At 39.7% G+C, this 16,775-nt stretch overlaps 3 protein-coding genes across 6 annotated transcripts in view; 2 read left to right on the top strand and 1 right to left on the bottom strand.

Moving 5' to 3' along the window:
- Positions 1 to 8,367, top strand: part of TUT4 (terminal uridylyl transferase 4) — a 35,540-nt gene extending 27,173 nt beyond the window's left edge. Inside the window, exons 22-30 of the mRNA XM_081010847.1 lie at positions 774 to 951; positions 1,145 to 1,192; positions 1,277 to 1,359; positions 2,200 to 2,315; positions 3,235 to 3,395; positions 3,897 to 3,997; positions 5,357 to 5,891; positions 7,049 to 7,228; positions 7,859 to 8,367. Coding sequence (XP_080866973.1) covers positions 774 to 951; positions 1,145 to 1,192; positions 1,277 to 1,359; positions 2,200 to 2,315; positions 3,235 to 3,395; positions 3,897 to 3,997; positions 5,357 to 5,891; positions 7,049 to 7,228; positions 7,859 to 7,950 — 1,494 coding nt within the window. The 3' untranslated portion in view covers positions 7,951 to 8,367. The remainder of the gene's footprint in view (positions 1 to 773; positions 952 to 1,144; positions 1,193 to 1,276; positions 1,360 to 2,199; positions 2,316 to 3,234; positions 3,396 to 3,896; positions 3,998 to 5,356; positions 5,892 to 7,048; positions 7,229 to 7,858) is intronic.
- A 757-nt stretch (positions 8,368 to 9,124) lies between these two features.
- Positions 9,125 to 13,585, bottom strand: PRPF38A (pre-mRNA processing factor 38A). Of its 2 annotated transcripts, none has more exons than XM_081010851.1 (10): positions 13,450 to 13,585; positions 12,598 to 12,757; positions 12,078 to 12,199; positions 11,614 to 11,699; positions 11,094 to 11,204; positions 10,633 to 10,745; positions 10,508 to 10,534; positions 10,330 to 10,427; positions 9,917 to 9,968; positions 9,125 to 9,648 (listed from the first exon to the last, which is right to left on the bottom strand). In XM_081010851.1, the coding sequence occupies exons 1-10, from the start codon at positions 13,577 to 13,579 to the stop codon at positions 9,606 to 9,608; spliced, it is 942 nt and encodes a 313-aa protein (XP_080866977.1). In that variant the 5' UTR covers positions 13,580 to 13,585; the 3' UTR covers positions 9,125 to 9,605. The 2 variants fall into 2 exon arrangements, with proteins under 2 accessions (XP_080866977.1, XP_080866978.1); XM_081010852.1 differs by having other exon boundaries at positions 9,917 to 9,965.
- A 240-nt stretch (positions 13,586 to 13,825) lies between these two features.
- Positions 13,826 to 16,775, top strand: part of ORC1 (origin recognition complex subunit 1) — a 28,349-nt gene continuing 25,399 nt past the window's right edge. For 2 of the 3 annotated variants that reach the window (XM_081010848.1, XM_081010849.1), the window contains exons 1-3: positions 13,826 to 14,010; positions 14,248 to 14,341; positions 15,080 to 15,204. In XM_081010848.1, coding sequence (XP_080866974.1) covers positions 13,833 to 14,010; positions 14,248 to 14,341; positions 15,080 to 15,204 — 397 coding nt within the window. In that variant the 5' untranslated portion in view covers positions 13,826 to 13,832. Of the gene's footprint in view, positions 14,030 to 14,247; positions 14,342 to 15,079; positions 15,205 to 16,775 lie in introns of all 3 variants that reach the window. The other variant, XM_081010850.1, reaches the window with a different exon arrangement.

Raw genomic sequence — 16,775 nt, 5'->3', positions numbered from 1 at the left:
ACAAATGAAAAACAAAACACCTTTCTGCAGAATCTGTTGGACAAGGGAAGGGTAAAGAAATGAAGAGCTGAAAGTCTCAGAAGTACAAAATTAGATAGTGGCAGCAAGAGCTTTAAAAAGTTATAGAATTAGCTTTTTGGCAACTGTTAAACAGGAAATGTGCCACTTTGGTTTTTGGTTACAGAAATAGCACAGGGCTATTTTTCTTGCCAATCCCAGCATTCATCTTCAGCAAAACTGTTTGTAAGACTCTTCTACAAACAAATTTAACTTGTTGTACCCAGCTCATGTGTTGTGGTTTTCATAGACATCTGTTTGCTACTGAGAATAGGATGCTTGACTAGACATGTCTGTGGTCTGATCCAGCAAGGCTTTTCTTATGCTCTCATGCCTATTTAGTCCTGATGATCACTAGTAAGCAAGATGCTCAGTCAACATATAGTGCAAAATGGAAGTGGGCTAGTCTGTATACCATTTAGGTTGAATTTCTCTTTTCAATGCTTCTTATATTCAGTGAATTATCTGCCTCTGCAATGAGCACATTAAGAGAGGAAGTAGCCTTACCTGAACTTGCACAGGTAGAGAGTTTCCTATGAATGTAAAAGATACTTTTATTCCTTTTCCCTGCTACCACATAGATGTACATTCAGGACGGCCCAGCTTTGCAATAGATAGATGCCACATACTTCACAATGTGTTACTTTGGAACCATCCCAAAGTTAAAAGTATTATGTTCACAATAAAGTACTTTATCTGCTATAACTTTTATACAGAAAAACCGTTTACCTTCTCTTGGGAAAAACACAGAATCACTGGGAGAACTCTGGTTAGGGTTACTGCGATTTTACACTGAAGAGTTTGACTTCAAAGAATATGTCATCAGCATTCGTCAGAAGAAGCTGTTAACCACATTTGAGAAACAGTGGACGTCCAAATGCATCGCCATTGAAGGTACTTATGGAATATCTAACATAAAGGATATATCCCCCTGAAAGAATTTATCATTTATAAGTGAACTTCTATTAATGTTAGTGAAAATGTACTTGCCTGTCTTACACCAGCAGTATTTGTTAACAGCAAAATTCAGTGCTGTTGGAATTTTTTTTCCTGCTCCTTTAATACTGTTTTTATTTCTTCTGTTCAGATCCTTTTGACTTGAATCATAACCTGGGTGCAGGAGTATCCAGAAAAAGTAAGACTTGAAAAATGTTCTACTCAGTGTTAATAAATTTCTAAAGTGACACTTCCTTAATTGCTTTTTTCTCTCCTTTCACAGTGACCAATTTCATAATGAAGGCATTAATCAATGGGAGAAAATTATTTGGTACTCCTTTCTATCCGGTGCTGGGAAGAGAAGCTGTAAGTTTTCTTATTTTGTAACTTGTACCTTTATTGCATTTCTATGGGTCCTTTTGAGTACATGTAATTTAATTTCATAATTGGTTTAGTGATCTTGGTCATAATTGTTAATCAGTAGGACTGAAAACTCAAGGCTTAACAGTTAGGTCTTAACAGAACCCTAAAATATCAAGTTGGTTCTTTTATTTCCAAGATATATTACTTACATTTTGTGTATGTTTGTATTGGTGTTGAACAAACAACAGGAGGATATGAGAACTCCCACTTTTAGGACTGTGTTTAACACAGTTTCTCACAGCTTATCTTGCATAAACATGCAAGCATACACTGAATGTCTTACTCTTGGGCTCAGTTCTAATGAACTGTTGCTCCTCCTTTCCTCCCTCTCTGTCCTTCTTCCAGACACTTGAATTTCAAGTCATATACCTCAGGCAAATAGCTAAAACTTATGCATTCAATCCCAGGCTGCTAGTCAACAGTTGAGAATAGTGTAGAGTAAATGCTATCTTAGTTCCTCGTGACCACGACGATGAGGTTTTGCAAAACTTGAAAGTTTGTATTTAGTTGGTTTGTTAGGGTAAAATATATTGCTTGTTTCACTTACTTTGTATTTCCTGGAAAAATAAGGCTATAAAAAATCCTGTCTGGTATTATTACAAATATATTTTACTTGACTGTAAATATGAAAATCTCAACCTTGTCTTTTCTTCTTAATGAATGCCTTACTTAGTAAGATATGCAACTGCTGTTTCTCCCTCCTTTCCCCCCTGTTCCCCATTTCTCTTCAAAGAAAGTGAATACAGAGCGCTTGTAGGTAATAGCTTGTTTTCCCCCTTGTAGGAGTACTTTTTCAACTCTAAAGTATTGACTGATGGAGAACTGGCACCCAACGACAGGTGCTGCCGTGTCTGTGGCAAAATTGGTCATTACATGAAGGACTGCCCCAAAAAAAGGAGGTTGGGAAAATAAACACATGGCTAGTTTAAAAATGTTTATGCGGAATGCAAGAGAACAGAAGAAAATAGTTTTGTTTGCCTCAAGGAATGCACCTTATTCTTTTAATTTTTCTTTCAAAAACTGTTTTTAAGAAAATCACTTTATCTTTCCATTGAAGGAACTCTTAACTAGGCAGAGGAGTTGGTGTAAAACAGTGCTAAGTATTCTAGTGAATTACTTGTGTATTTTTCCCTGTGTTTTCATGAACAATACCATAAATGTTCTGTGCTTTGAAGGGTAAGTGCAGTGGCTACTTGCCTATGATAAAGCAAAGGGTATGGGAGGAACCATGTGTGGCAATTCAGAGCTGAGGTTAACTTGAGGGACCATTTGAGTTCTGTAGGCTTTGGATGAAATTGCAGCAAACAGTACATCTCAGCTTTCCTCAGCTTACTGAGCAGTACAAACTTCCTTTGCACCATGCTGCAGTGGGTGGGAAAGGGTTGGATTAGGCCCTGCTGACCTGCACTGGATTCTGACTGCCAAATGACACCCGCATCACTTTCCTTTTCTGCCCACTGCTTAGGTAGGTGGAAGACCCTATGATGAGATCTCACAGTGGCAGCTAACAAAAAGACCAGAAACATAGCTTTCTGGGTTCTGGGCTAAGCCAGCCAGAAATCCATTGCAACCCAAGCCAGCCCTAGGCCATCAGGGGCAGTGTGTGCACCAGCTTCAGACAGGTGCCCCCCACCTTCTGCCCAGCTGGAACGTGCAGCAGCTCTGTAAAGCCACCGCCATGTTTTGGGTGATGCAATTCCCAGTTTTTTGTCCACACATGGACATTGAAATGAATCTTAAGGCTTTGGCTGCCTTTTTGAAAGCCACACAGCTTCAAGGATACTTTTAAGCAATGCTTGCGTACCTGTCCCCATTTAGAGTGAAGAAAAAGGAGAATGAGAGAGATGACGAAAAGGAAGTCAAGGAGGAAGACAGAGAGACTAGAGAAAAGAGATGTTTTATCTGTGGCGATGTGGGACACGTTCGAAGGGATTGTCCAGAATTTAAACAGTCAAGACAAAGAAGCAACGGTGCTCTCGGTAATGGAGCTTACTTCTGAGTAGATATGCATAGCACTGCACTGTTTGTCCTTTATTCCAGCCTTGCTACTCATGGTCCAGCCAGTGGAATTGTTTGCATTCCTGCTGACTGATGCAGGATTTGCCTCCTATTCTTTAACTCTCTGGTTTTCAGCTGGTGGTTTGAGACACATTAGTGGATCATAGCCTGATCCAAAGTGGGTCATAACACGAGCAACACCACTATATGGTAAAATATTAAGAAATGGGTCTCAAAATGCATGTTTGGGTTAAAAGTGTGTCCTTGGTCTGAAAAGGTTGAAGACACCTGCTCTAACCCTATTCACAGGAGCCAATATTGCCTTCCTTGGACCTCTCTGGCAGAGGACATAGTTGCAATAGGTACAGGAAATAACGTTTTGTCTGCATAAATAATTTTGTCTGCACATATCATTGCTTTGGACTGCAGCCTATTGGTTTCTTAATCTGTATTAAACACATTCTTTACACTTTATCACTTAGGAACTCCCTTAGTCCGAAGCCTTGTAAACTCTCAGCAAGTAACTGGATCAATTCAACAGCAAGTGGAAAGACCCTTACGTGCTAGACAGACATCAGAATGTGTAAGTTTCATTTGATTCAGTATTTCTGAATTAAATTTTATATAAGAAATCAATTTCAATTGTGTAAGTAATATAACAACAATGCTTGTGAAGTGTATTGCTGTAAAAAGGCCTCTGTAGAGTTCAGAAGTACATATTCTTGCATATTTAAGGATTGAGGCAACAATTTAGAGCAAATGGAAGAGCCAATGAATTAAGATGCTATTGGTGACTGAAAATTAGTAGGACATTTTTAAAGTTACATGTTTTATTCCAGTTACAGATAGGTAGCCGTGTTGGTCTGCCATAGTCAAAATAAAAAAAATCCTTCCAGTAGCACCTTTAAGACCAACTAAGTTAGTTCTTGGTATGAGCTTTCGTGTGCAAGCACACTTCTTCAGATACACATGTTTTATTCCAGTGAGAGTTCAAGTGACTGTTTATCAGTGGTAGGGCTTGTTCTACAGAATGATTTTGTTCAGATGATAGTACCTTGCTTTAATAAGCTGATATAGGAACAAGATCTTTGGCCACACAGTCCCTTTGTATGACCAAGGAAACAAGCTAGGAAATTAACCATAATTTCTGGTTTTATGAACCAGCAAACTATGGTTAAGAGCTTTGGAACAAGTCAGAATATAAAGCCAACTTCAAACTATATTTTAGATTGTTCTGAAGTTTGTAACCATAGTTCCCTGATTCAGATGAACTGTAAAATTGAAGTTACAGTTAGGTAGCCTTGTTGGTCTGCCATAGCTGAAACAAAATAAAAAAAATCCTTCCAGTAGCACCTTAGAGACCAACTAAGTTTGTTATTGGTATGCACACAAAAGCTCATACCAATAACAAACTTAGTTAAAATTGAAGTTAACGAAAATGTCCTGGATTGTTTGTTCCCCCAATGAAGTGAAGAACAAACAGCAAAGCTTGTTCATGTTTCATATATTAAGTTAAGGTCATCTGAACTCTCCGAGTGAATATGGTGAATCTGCTGTCAATTAAACCTTATACTTTTAACACAGGCTTCCTCAGACTCGGCCCTCCAGAGGTTTTTGGCCTACAACTCCCATGATCCCTAGCTAGCAGGACCAGTGGTCAGGGATGATGGGAATTGTAATCTCAAAACATCTGGAGGGCCAAGGTTGAGGAAGCCTGCTTTAACTGAACTTGCAGTCATGAAGAATTTAGTTCTTCATAAAAAGTCCTCACAATGGATAGTCCAGCCCTATTTGTAGCCTATCTCAACTCAAAGACAGTAGTTTAGTAAACCTAGAGCTCAAGAGACTCCTTTGTGAAGACTTTTTAGCATTAAGTGCTTAAATGGAACACTTAACTAACTCATGAACTAATACAAACTACATCCTTTTCTCCCCTCTCCAGTCTGATTCGCGTCAGTCATCTTACTCTCCACAGCCTCAGCAATTTACTCAGAATTCCTCTCCACCAACCTCCATTAACCAGACTCAGCCACAACCAATATCCCAGTCTAAGCATGCTCTGCAGCCCCAGCAAGGGGCACAACCACCCCACCAGGTCCAGCTGCCTTTGTTTAACTTTCCCCAATCTCCCCCAGGTCAGTATGCCACCTTGCCTAACCTGGGACTATTTCAGATGCACCCTCACCACCACCACCACCACCACCACCACATCCAACTTCCTAACACCTCGTGGCCTGTTATTCACTCTGCACCGGGTAATCCTTCTCACGCGGCAAATGTTCCTTTTTCTGTGAGGGCTGGCAGTAGCAGCAGCCCGCCCAATAACCAGAGCAGCGTAAGCCTGAATGATCCCAGTATCATCTTTGCACAGCCTGCTGCCAGGCCTGTAGGAATCCCCAGCAGTACTCATGAGGGACACTGGCACAACCCTGTGACTCTAAGCTCACTGGTGAACAATGGCACGGTGGGGAACTCAGGTAACTCTCCTCTCTTGTCTCTTGTTTTGTACAAATACAGTTTCTTTGCTTAACGTTTCTGAACCTGTTCATTCTGACTACGCTGTATATTCTGGGGTGCAGATGAGGAACCTTTTAGGAAAAAGATGAATCGCCGTGTATTTGCTTAGGCTACATAAAAAGTGGGTTGGGTTTGGAAGGCAGTTTTCATAGCATTTGACAAGTTATTTAAAGAGATAATAGTTTGAGCTTTCTGTCAATAAACTTTGATTCGAAATCGGAGTCTGAACTTCAATAGGGATGGGCTTCAAAGAGTTCTGTACATCAGCAGAAAGAACTTCTGCCCAGTTTCCTTTTGAGCTGCGTCCCCTTGTGCTGCATTTAATACTGTGCTTCAGGAGCAGCTTGAGGTGTGTATGTGTGTGTCAAGGAAAAGGAACTCAGTGTATGAGCAGAACATTAAGTACAGCCCTTTGGATCACATCCTAGCTAATTAGAAACCCTGCACCACCTTTCCTTGAAAGATCAGTGTACTCTTCTGAGGCTCAGTTTGAGCCAGGGCCGGAAACTAGCTTTCAGTGCTAGGACCTCAAAAAATGAATGGTAATAAAAGCGCCTCTGAGTAATAAGAGTACCTGTCCTTTACCACTGCAGAACCACAACTGTATAACCATCACTTAGTGAATAATGTAAAATGGAGCAGATTGTCTCCTATTGGTTTTACACGACTCTTTAATTTTAATTTTTAATTAAATTTATATTCCACCCTATACCTGCAGGTCTTCAACTGCTTCTATTGTATTTCTTATCCATGTATGCATATTTAAGACTGCTTTCTGCATGCAGAAGGGAACTACGTATTATAGCACCATGAGCTCTTGCAGCTCTGCAGCAATGGATACTTTTAGTCTATTCATGGCTTCTTGGGTCCAAAATCATCTTGTACAAGCAGAAAGGCACTTCCACAGGGCAGCCCTTCTAAATTCTTCTGATTTCCCTTTCCTAGTGCAGCTGCCCATGTCCCATCCCATGCTGTTCCAGAGGGCCCAAAAATAAAATTAAGTAAAGAGAAACATAATTTAAGAAAATACTCTTACTGCTGTGCATTTTGCTTTGCAGGATGGTGATTTCAAATACAGTAATCTTTTCTCTCCTTTTCATTTTTGAATGAAAACTAGATCAGGGCTTCCCAGGACAGTTTGGTAAAGCGAACCCTCCTCCTCCTCCTGTTCCTTGGGACCATGGCACCCCAGCCCATTTTCCTCTCCTGCGAGGGACGTGGCCTTACAATATTTCTCCGAACTACATGCAGCAGGGAAATGCCAGCTATCCATTGAATAAACCTTTCTACCCTCAAGGTAGTATCTTCATGAAGTAACTTTCTCACCTTTCTGCTATTATTTTTATTGGTTTTGGTTTTAGTTGTTGTGATAGGAACAGCTGTTGTGCTAGTGCGATGTTATACTGGGCTCTCACTCAAGAGATCTTTTCTAGGTTGCTTGTCTATAAAAAGCTGCAGAATTTACCGTATCTGTATAGCAACCACTTCCATTCTTTGCTGTGCACTGTCTGTTCTCTGCCTGTTTAATAGGAAAATAATTCATTGGTTTAACTAAATGTGAACTTGCTTGTGCAAGTAGATATCCCAGATACCAAGCTTTTGGGGCATCTTATGAAGCCCCTACCTTGAGGTGGAAAACCTGTGGCCCCATAACTCACATCACCCTTGATGATTGGCCATGTTGGCTGAGGGTGATGGGAGTTTGCCTCCAACAATATCTGGAGAACCACTTTTCTTTCACCCTTGCAATTTTTGTTCCATCTTGATAGTCATGCCTCGGTCCACAAGTATGTCAGCCTATTTCTTTTCCATAAGTGCCCCTTTCTGCTGCTAAACTTGCAGGAATTTAAAAACTCTCTTTCAACCTAAATGTTAAATTGGATTTGGATAGTTTCTGCTAAAATAATTGTAACCTGTTTTCTTTCAGCTGGCTTACTGATGCAGAACAACCAGCGGTTTTCACTTCTGTCCCAAGGACACCCACACTTGAACATGAATTTCATTCAGCAGAAAAAATGAAGTTTAATTAAGGGGATGGGAAGAAATCAGGTTCTGGATTCAAATCTTATTGCAACATGTTTAGATAAGAGATTATTTAAAACTGTTTTTAACTGTATCATTTGTACATAGATATAAAATATAGTTTTTACCAGTATCACAAGAAGTGATACAAATGTCATCTATTTTATTACCCTATTTTTAAGGGGAACTGTGTTTTATTTTATCTTGATAAACTGTAAAGAGAGTTTTTAAAATTAAGTTGTTTATTTTCTATTAGCTTTATTCATACTTTGGTTCAGACTTTATATCTATTGTTCTAAAAAGAAATTAGAAAGGGATTTCATGTGTTAAAGATTGTCATTTCTTTACAGAACAATGTAGTGCCAAAAACTTTTTAAAAGGAAAAAAATAAAATTGCAAAATTAGAAATCATAAGTAGAATTTTTCATTTGTATACACAGCTGGATTCTGTTAAGCCTTTTTAAAGTACTGCAGACTAGGGTGAAATAGTATCTTGGACTCCATGTAATTGGCATCTAAATATATAAACTTCACAAAGTTTTACAAGTCTTCATATAGTGTTGGTGAGCATTCACCCAAAAAAGGAAAGGAAGCCTCATGCTTGTGAAACTCAGATATTTCCCCTTTGAAATGTCTATGCAATTAGATTACTTAGTCATTCCTTGCCAGCATCTGTGCCCAAAGGAACATGGTCACCAACAAAAAAAAAAGTGTACAGACAACTCCTTATTTACGCAAGTGTTATGTTCCAGAGCACTGAGCATTTAAGTGAAATCGCATATATTGGGAACACAATTGAAAAACCTGCAAACACCACAATCACTTGTTCCAAACCTCCTTGCTCAAACTCTTCACTGGCCTCAAGGGTCAGTGCAAAGGCTCATGGGATTCCTAGACACTGTTTTCACATTCTTATGGCTGCTTTTGCCCCTTTTCATGCCACCTCTGGGTTGACCCTCTACTGTGCCATCATTTTCATTTAATTCTTGATTAGGGGGTGGGGGAAGATTGCCCAGAGGTGTTGTCTAGTCATACAGGGTTATACTATTGGGAGATAAGAGAAAAAAGGTGCAAGTATCTTAAATCATAACACTGCATTCCAACCTTTTGAAAATTAAGCTCATCAGTACTTGTTGAAGCATCCTTGAATAATAATTAGTTACACAGCACATTTGTTTTGCAGCTTATTTATCAAAGATTTTAATAAAGAAGTTACAATAGTACTTTCCTGCTTGCCCCACACCTGAAGCAATTCCCTACAGAATTATGTACATTTTTGAACAGCTTGTTGGCTGATAAAATTATGAGTTACATAAAAATTGTTATACAAATACTCCAAAAGCAAGACTTTCACAATAGGTTTCACAATGAATTTAAACAATTCATTGTGCCTTGCTTTTATATAGTTTTAAGCAAGTACTGGCTGTCAAAAGAATTTTTTACACATCACTTCTTTTAGGAAAGAAACATATGAACATACACTGAATGAATGTCCCCTCAAGTTAAACAAAGAATATTATGTTGTCAAAGAAAACGTTGTGAATACTAAGCGAATACAAAAATTATTAGCTGTCACAGCAGCTTCTACCCATCCTGATGCCTGATATCTACAAGAAAAGAAGTGGTGGCTCAGATTCTTGAACTCTCTAGGTTCATTCATTTCCCCGACGACTCTTCTTATGGCTCTTTTTAGATCTGAAAGAAGAACAAAAGTAACTCACTGTTCAGTTGATTCTCAGGAACAAATAAATTGAACATGTAGTGATAAATTCACCTCTGGATATTAATACAGTGATTATGACAATCACAAGAGTCCTAAAAATATATTTCCAAGATACATACAATCTATCTTGAATTCATAGATGATGCAAAAAAGTTGTTGGCGGATAACAAAACCTAGCAAGAAATCTGTAAGCAAGACCTCTTATAATAATATCATTTAAAAGTAATACGAAATATGTACCTTTCTGGGGACTTGGAATGACTTCGGTGTCTATGGCTACGATGATGCCCTGCTGAGACAAGATACAAAATCTTTACTTTGATTCCATTCTCTACAGAGGATTCCTCCTGAATGTAACATCAAGTAAAGCAGAGTGGTAATAGGGGACTCAATCAATTTTAACTTCGTTAGGGGCTTGAATCCTAGTGTCTGTGAGTAAAACTCTGCTCAAGGGTGCTCCAGAATAGTGTTGTATGTGGCACCAAGGGCAGCAATGGAAAGGAATAATTTCACTTCCATGAACAGAGCTGGAACTGAGGATCCAAGCCATCATATTATAAACAGATTGGCCCCCCGTACTGGTAAAAATGGGAAAGTAAATTAACAGATGCCAGAAAGCCACCTAAAAATCTCTGTCCCCAAAATAAAATTACCTGGAGATTTAGATCTTGATCTGTGGCGTCTTTCCCGAGATCTACTTCGGTGTCGCCTTGGGCTCTTGCTGCGATGCCTTTCCCGACGTGGTGATGGACTATAGGGACACAGGCTATTAGTGTAAAGTTCACACAATTTATTTTTTAAATCAGCTTGATAATTTAGTAAGTCTCCTACCTTCTCCTCTTCGGGGATCGGCTTCGCCTAACAGGGAAGGGGGGAAAAGAAATGTTACTCTGACAATAGTTTTAGGTACAGCATTAAGTTGGTTAAAAGTATTTTGCTGGCTCCAAATATGTTACCTTCTAGGAGATCTGCTTCGGCTTCTTCTGTAACGCAGAGTTGGAGATCTGCGGGGTTTGTCTAGATCCCTGTAGCCTCTTCTCCTGTGATCAGGTGAGGGAACTCGCTCCATCTGAAAATATTGCAAGCAAAGCATTCTAGAAAAAAAAACCCTTATGTTCAATGCAACATCTCTAAAATGAACTTTAAAAAAAGATTTTACAGAAGCACAAAGGACTCAATGCTCCTTTAAAAAAAAGTTCTAGGAATAAAGTAAAGCTTGGACAGTCTTCTGATCTTCCTTTTGTAGAACGTCAGAACTGAACAATTAAGAATAAAATAACAATAGCTAAGGCCAGTTCTAAAGCTCTTTAGCAATATGAGCACCACATAAGAAATGCTTTCTTGCACTATGTAAAGTCAATATTTCAGTACTCTTGTTATAGAAGAGGCCCTCAGGGGAGCTACACAAATGTTCAACCTTTTCGTCCTCCTCTTCCTCCTCCTCGCTGGACTCCACATCATCCATATCTTCTTCCAAAGCGCTAATTCGTGGTTCCAGTTGTTCAGCCTCTTCTAGAACATATCGTTTCTAATAATGAATGAATGAATGAATCTTAATTTGTGTCAGCCATTGGCCATAGCAATAAAACAATACGATATACAAAGAATAGAAATAAAAAGTCAATTATATAAAATGCATTTTAGGGTTTTGAATCAATAGTCAAATAGTGGATCTCATTCTGATTGCTCCAGTTAAAAACCTTGCAACCTTTGTTGTCACCTGCTCATCTTAAATTGTTTCTAATAATAATAATAACAACCAACAACATTTCTCAATGGAAGCAACACACATTTGGAGGACATAGGGTTGAATCACAAAGGTCTTGTTTTTCCAAATTTAGCCTTGGGTTGCCCCCTCCAACCATTATATTCTGATGTGTAGTATTTTAGGGTTGATTCATATTTTTATTGTTAGCATGTTACAAGCCATTACACACCTGTAGTCTAGGTAAAATGACATCACAAACTCGCTCATCATGGAGCAGTTGATCAATAAACTCATCCACGTGCATTAGTTCAAACTCTGGAAAAAATATTTTAGAGAGCATCACTACAATACAGTAGCTACAATAAAAAATTTAAAATGGGTATGGCTGAATATCAAATAAACATTAAACAATTTAGTCCTATTTTCCAAATAAAAACCACAGTATAAAAGGAGTAGAAATATTGCAGTTAATATTTTGTGGATACTGTGCTTCTTGGTCACAAAAACAATAGTTCCTCACAAAGCAGATAATTTAATAAGTGTTAATTAAGATTATAACATCAAGACTCCTACACAACATATTCCACAGATGCTATCTACATTGGTAAAATTGATTATATACCACCTAACTTAATGACTGCTTTGTTGATGGGCAGGAGCTGACCAGATAAATTATAAAACTGAGCCACTTACCCCCATTTCTATTTTGGCTTTTTATTTTTCGATAATCATTGTACAAAGGTTCTAGGTATTTGTAGCAATCTATAGCAGTGCCAGTCAGTCTCATGTACAATGCACCCAGCAATCTTACATACCTAAAAATTAGCAAACACAAAAATAGCAATTTAGAATTATTATTATTCTTTCAAATAAAGTCATTGGAATACATGCTCTCAGCTCAGAATTTGAAACTATACCCAAAATGTTTCATTAATGTAACCTTCATGTGCCACATAGCAGAATCTAGGTTCAAGAAAAAATAGAGGGGTACAATGGCAACAAGATTACCTCCAAACAGGCAAAACATTTGTATCATAGAAGAATCCTTCTGTGAGTCCTGACTAAAGAAACTTGAACAGTAAGGGAAACGACTTAAGAAATTAGTAGATGTAGAGATGAGAGCCGACTAATGTGAATCTGAACACCAAGAAAGGCTTTTGCTAATAATTGGAAACCACAGCTCTACACTACTTCTCTAGTTATTTTCTCTTACTTGAAATCTTCGTTCTTTATAAATTCAACAATGATATCCTTTTCTGGCTGTATCTGCAGCATCTTCAAAGTCAAGCACAAGAATGGTGTAGGCTTGATATTTCCTCCATAAACTCCACCAGTGTATCTCAGTTCCATGGCTTTATCCACCACCAGTTCAGCTATGAAAGGAATCATATGAAAAGGAACTCAGATTCTGAAGTTAGAGCAAGACCAATTGCTCATGTTTAAGCTGGAAGTTGTATTTTTAGTCAACTAGGAAGGCACCGGGTTTACTGTTACTAGAGAATTTGCTACCAGAAAATACTATGATAGTGATGGAACTTTAAACATGCATAGGATTTGGATTCTTAATAAGCGTTCAAATGACTGCTGCCACCCAAGCTTTCGATACTTCAGGTATTACCTCAAGTGGTTCGATCACCCGATTAAAATATTAATAGGTGACTGCTTTTTTTCCAGTGGGTACGCATGCCCCTAAACATTTTATGAATCTAAGTTTGGCCTCACTGAGGCGCAGGCAGTATTTCAATATGAGTAGGAAAATGAGAGTACCGCTAAACATTTTTATTTTTAGAAAAAAAGCACTGATAGGCGATATAAGGGAAACTAACTTATAACACTGGTTAGTCCGGCATCTTCTGGCCCTGGATGATGGGTGGCATACAAATGTAGCCACTTAAGAAATACACAGCGTGGTTGTACAGCTTTTGTGCCCTCGTTTCACCCACCTCTCCCCCAGTGTGTAGTTTCCAAACTGCCCCACCGAAGTGGCAGGTATTCCCCAACCCCCCCCCCACGGAGTGAGCCCCTCCTCCTCCATCCCCAGCTACCCAGACGCCCTAGGCCTCACCTGTGAGGCCGAAGCACTCCTCCTTCCAATACTTGGATTCATAGATGCGAGTGCGGATGATTTTCTCCACCAGGTATTGAGGGTTAGTGCCGTGGATGCTGTGCGCGTCCTTCACTGTCCGGTTTGCCATAGCCGAAGTCCGGCCCGGCACGAACCCGTCCGCGTAGAGGCCTGGCGAGAGAGGGGGGGAAAACAGAGGAGGGGAGACAAAGGAAGTACCGGACCAGCGCACCGAGAGACGCGTTCCCCCCTTTTTCACTTCCGCTTGGGGGGTTCACTTCCTCTAGAGGCGGGCTCCCGCACCTACAGTGGTTTCCGGCCTGCCATCTTAGCAGTGGGCAAAAGAGCCGCCCTTCCCGAGCTTCGCCTAGCCAAAAAAAAACATGGCAGCCGCGGCGCTAACAAGCGGCTCGTTTCCTCCTTCTCAGGGGGCGGGGCGAGTCTGCTTTGGCGCGAAGTTTCATCCTGACGTAGGGAAGGAACCGCGCGCGCGCCGCACCGGGTCCCGCGGCAGAATCCCGCTCTCCGTGTTTGTGGAGCAGCTGTGGGCTCGTCGACGAGGTACGGTAGTCCGAACCAGGTGCGACATCGGAGTGTCAATGCCATAGTTCAGCGGCCGGCGGGAGAGCTGCGGGTGGGCTGCAGAGGCGCCCGCCCTCCATCCTCACGTGCATTGGTCTCTGTGTGGATTCTTTTAAGAATCGAGTTGGGGTGGGCTGGAAACGGATTAAAAATTCGAGAATCGGCTTTCTTACCTATTTTGCATCTTTGCACCTTCATATTTCTGTTTTTTCACAGAAACCATGAACACGAGAAACCAGAAAAAGCGTATCTACTCGTGGCTTGGAAAAGCTATATCTGAAGACGAGCAGCTGCAGCTTTCCTCTTACAGGCATGTATTCTTTGGTCTGTATATTGTTAGAGGGTAAGCTGTGTAGGCTTGAGGCCAGTGTATAAATGTAGCATAAACTTGCAATCTTGGAAATTATGTTTTGCATAAGGCTGAGTGGCTTTCATTATTAATGGAGTACTAAAAGGTGATTATGTAACAATACTGTTGTAATTATTATTAGTGGAATGTGCTTATGTAGCACCATCTGTGTGCGTGCAGTTTGCAAAGTAAGAAAAACAGGCCCCTGCCCTGAGGAGCTTGCAGTCTTAAATTTGACTGAGTGGATATAGTAGATAGAAGGGAGGAAGAAGGAAGTGTGAGTAACTGGGGAGGAAGTACTACATATTTAGGGAGTGAGGGCTATGGCTAAATCCAGACTTTATGAAAAAGTTTGTTCTTCTGAGGAGAGTTTGAAAGAGAGGGAGCAGTGTTATGTTGATCTGTGAACTAATTCCAATTATAAGAAGCAATAAGGAAGAAAGGGTATAATTGTTTGAAGAAGCAGCTTCTGAAAGCTGAAGGATGTAGATCTGGAATGTAAATTGGGGGTGGGGGGTAATAGAGGTAAAGATTAAGGCTGAAATCCTAACCCTATTTACCTGGGAGAAAGCCCCACTGTATTCAGGTAGACTTATTTCTGAGTCAACATGGTTATGACTACACATTAAACTGTCAGTCTTCAGTGTTGTTCCTTAACTGTAAAGAATGTGCAATCAATTTATACCCTTCATCTCCTAGGGGGATATCTGTTAAATCGAAAAATGTCAGTGACATCTGTATTTTCCCAGGGGAGTTTATTTTAATAGAAGGTGAGAATGTGGATCAGTTCCTTGTCGCAAGACTTTTAAAGTTATATGAAGATGGTAAGTGGGTTTTTTTTATTATTTTCTAGCTCTAATTAAGATGTCACACCACTATTCAACATTTATTTTATAAGAAATTGATCAAACAACAATTAGAATAGAGAAGCTAAGCAACTTTTGTGATACTATAATTTTTGTTAAATATGTATTTTTGGGCTATAGCTTAACATCTGTGGTACTGTACAAAGGATTCGGGGCCCCATGCAATATAAATATGTTATAGGAGTTAACTACAGTATATGCTAATTTGGGGGCTTAATAATTAAATATTCATTATGTTTTCTCTTAAAAAATATGTTGGTATACACTTTTTATGTATATTGGATTTCTGATTTTGGCTTTTTCCAAGATAGCCAGTAGCAATACTTACTCACTCTTTGCAAGGTATTACTCTAGGGTTAGCCAGTGCTCCAGATGATGTTGGACACCCTCAACCTTGGCCAGCATGGCTTGTGGTCAAAGATGATGGGAATTATAGTCCAATAGCATCTAGAGGAACCCACATTTGCTACCCATATATTATTCCTTCAAGGGGAATGAGAAATCAAGAAACTTTGGTTGTGAAGTTTCTGTTGAATGTTATATTGGTTATTAATCTTTATTGGAACACACTTCCATATTGCAAAAATGCATTTTAAATTATGTGCTTTAAAAAAAACTTTGTGTTTTAAATGGCTTATGTTGCTTTCGTAGATTGACTTGTATTATCAGTTTTGTAGCTTTCAATGTTAGCCTCCCTGCTGAGTTCAGGAGTGAACCAAAGATGGATTTGGCTATAGTAGATGGCCATAGGAAGTGACCCTCTTGTCTTGACCTTATGTACAGTCCTATAGTTTATTTCTTTATGCTTGAAGACATGAGAATCTAGAAAGTCATTAGGAAGCCAGGTTGCAATAATGGTAGTATAGCTTATTATTAAACAAAAGGCACCAGGTGTGGGATGATATCCCGAAGCCTCTGCTTCAGACTCAGGAGACAGGCTCTTTCAACCAACAGGGAATATGATAGAGCTGCAAATGTAAAATAGATAGAAAAGTGGCACAGACATCCTCAAGCCATAGTCATTGTTCTCAAAAAGTAAATGCACTCAGGAAGGCCATTCCCCCAGGGCAACCACCTGGGTCAGTCATCCCTGACTAACTACAGTAATCATAGTCATTGTTCTCAAAGTTAATTCACTCAGGAAGACCATTCCCCCAGGTCTTCTTCTCCTTCATTATGCCAACTCACCTAGACAGACTTCTGGATCTCCTTCAAGTCTATTTAAGACCAGGAGCATCACCTGCAAGATTGAAGATTATCTCTCCCTCTGAGAGGCCTCTGTGTGCATTCCTAGAACATCTTTAATTCACTGCTGAACTTCAAACCTAAGACTTGGGGGAAACTCTCCCCCTGTGATCCTGTTTTAATGAATACCTGGAATAATTTCAGGTGTAAAACCCTGAGCTCAGTGCCTGGGTTCCAGCTCTTCTATCATCTGCTCACATGTTTCAGGAGCACTTTAACAGACACTAAGAGAAGAAACTTGCAACTATTTTCTCTAGCTATTCCCCCCCCCCCTTTTAGTTTAG

The sequence above is a fragment of the Podarcis pityusensis genome (genome assembly GCF_964106645.2).
Source record: "Podarcis pityusensis genome assembly, chromosome: 6".
NCBI classification, from domain to species: Eukaryota; Metazoa; Chordata; class Lepidosauria; order Squamata; family Lacertidae; genus Podarcis; species Podarcis pityusensis.
This window is presented reverse-complemented; position numbering and strand designations above follow the sequence as displayed.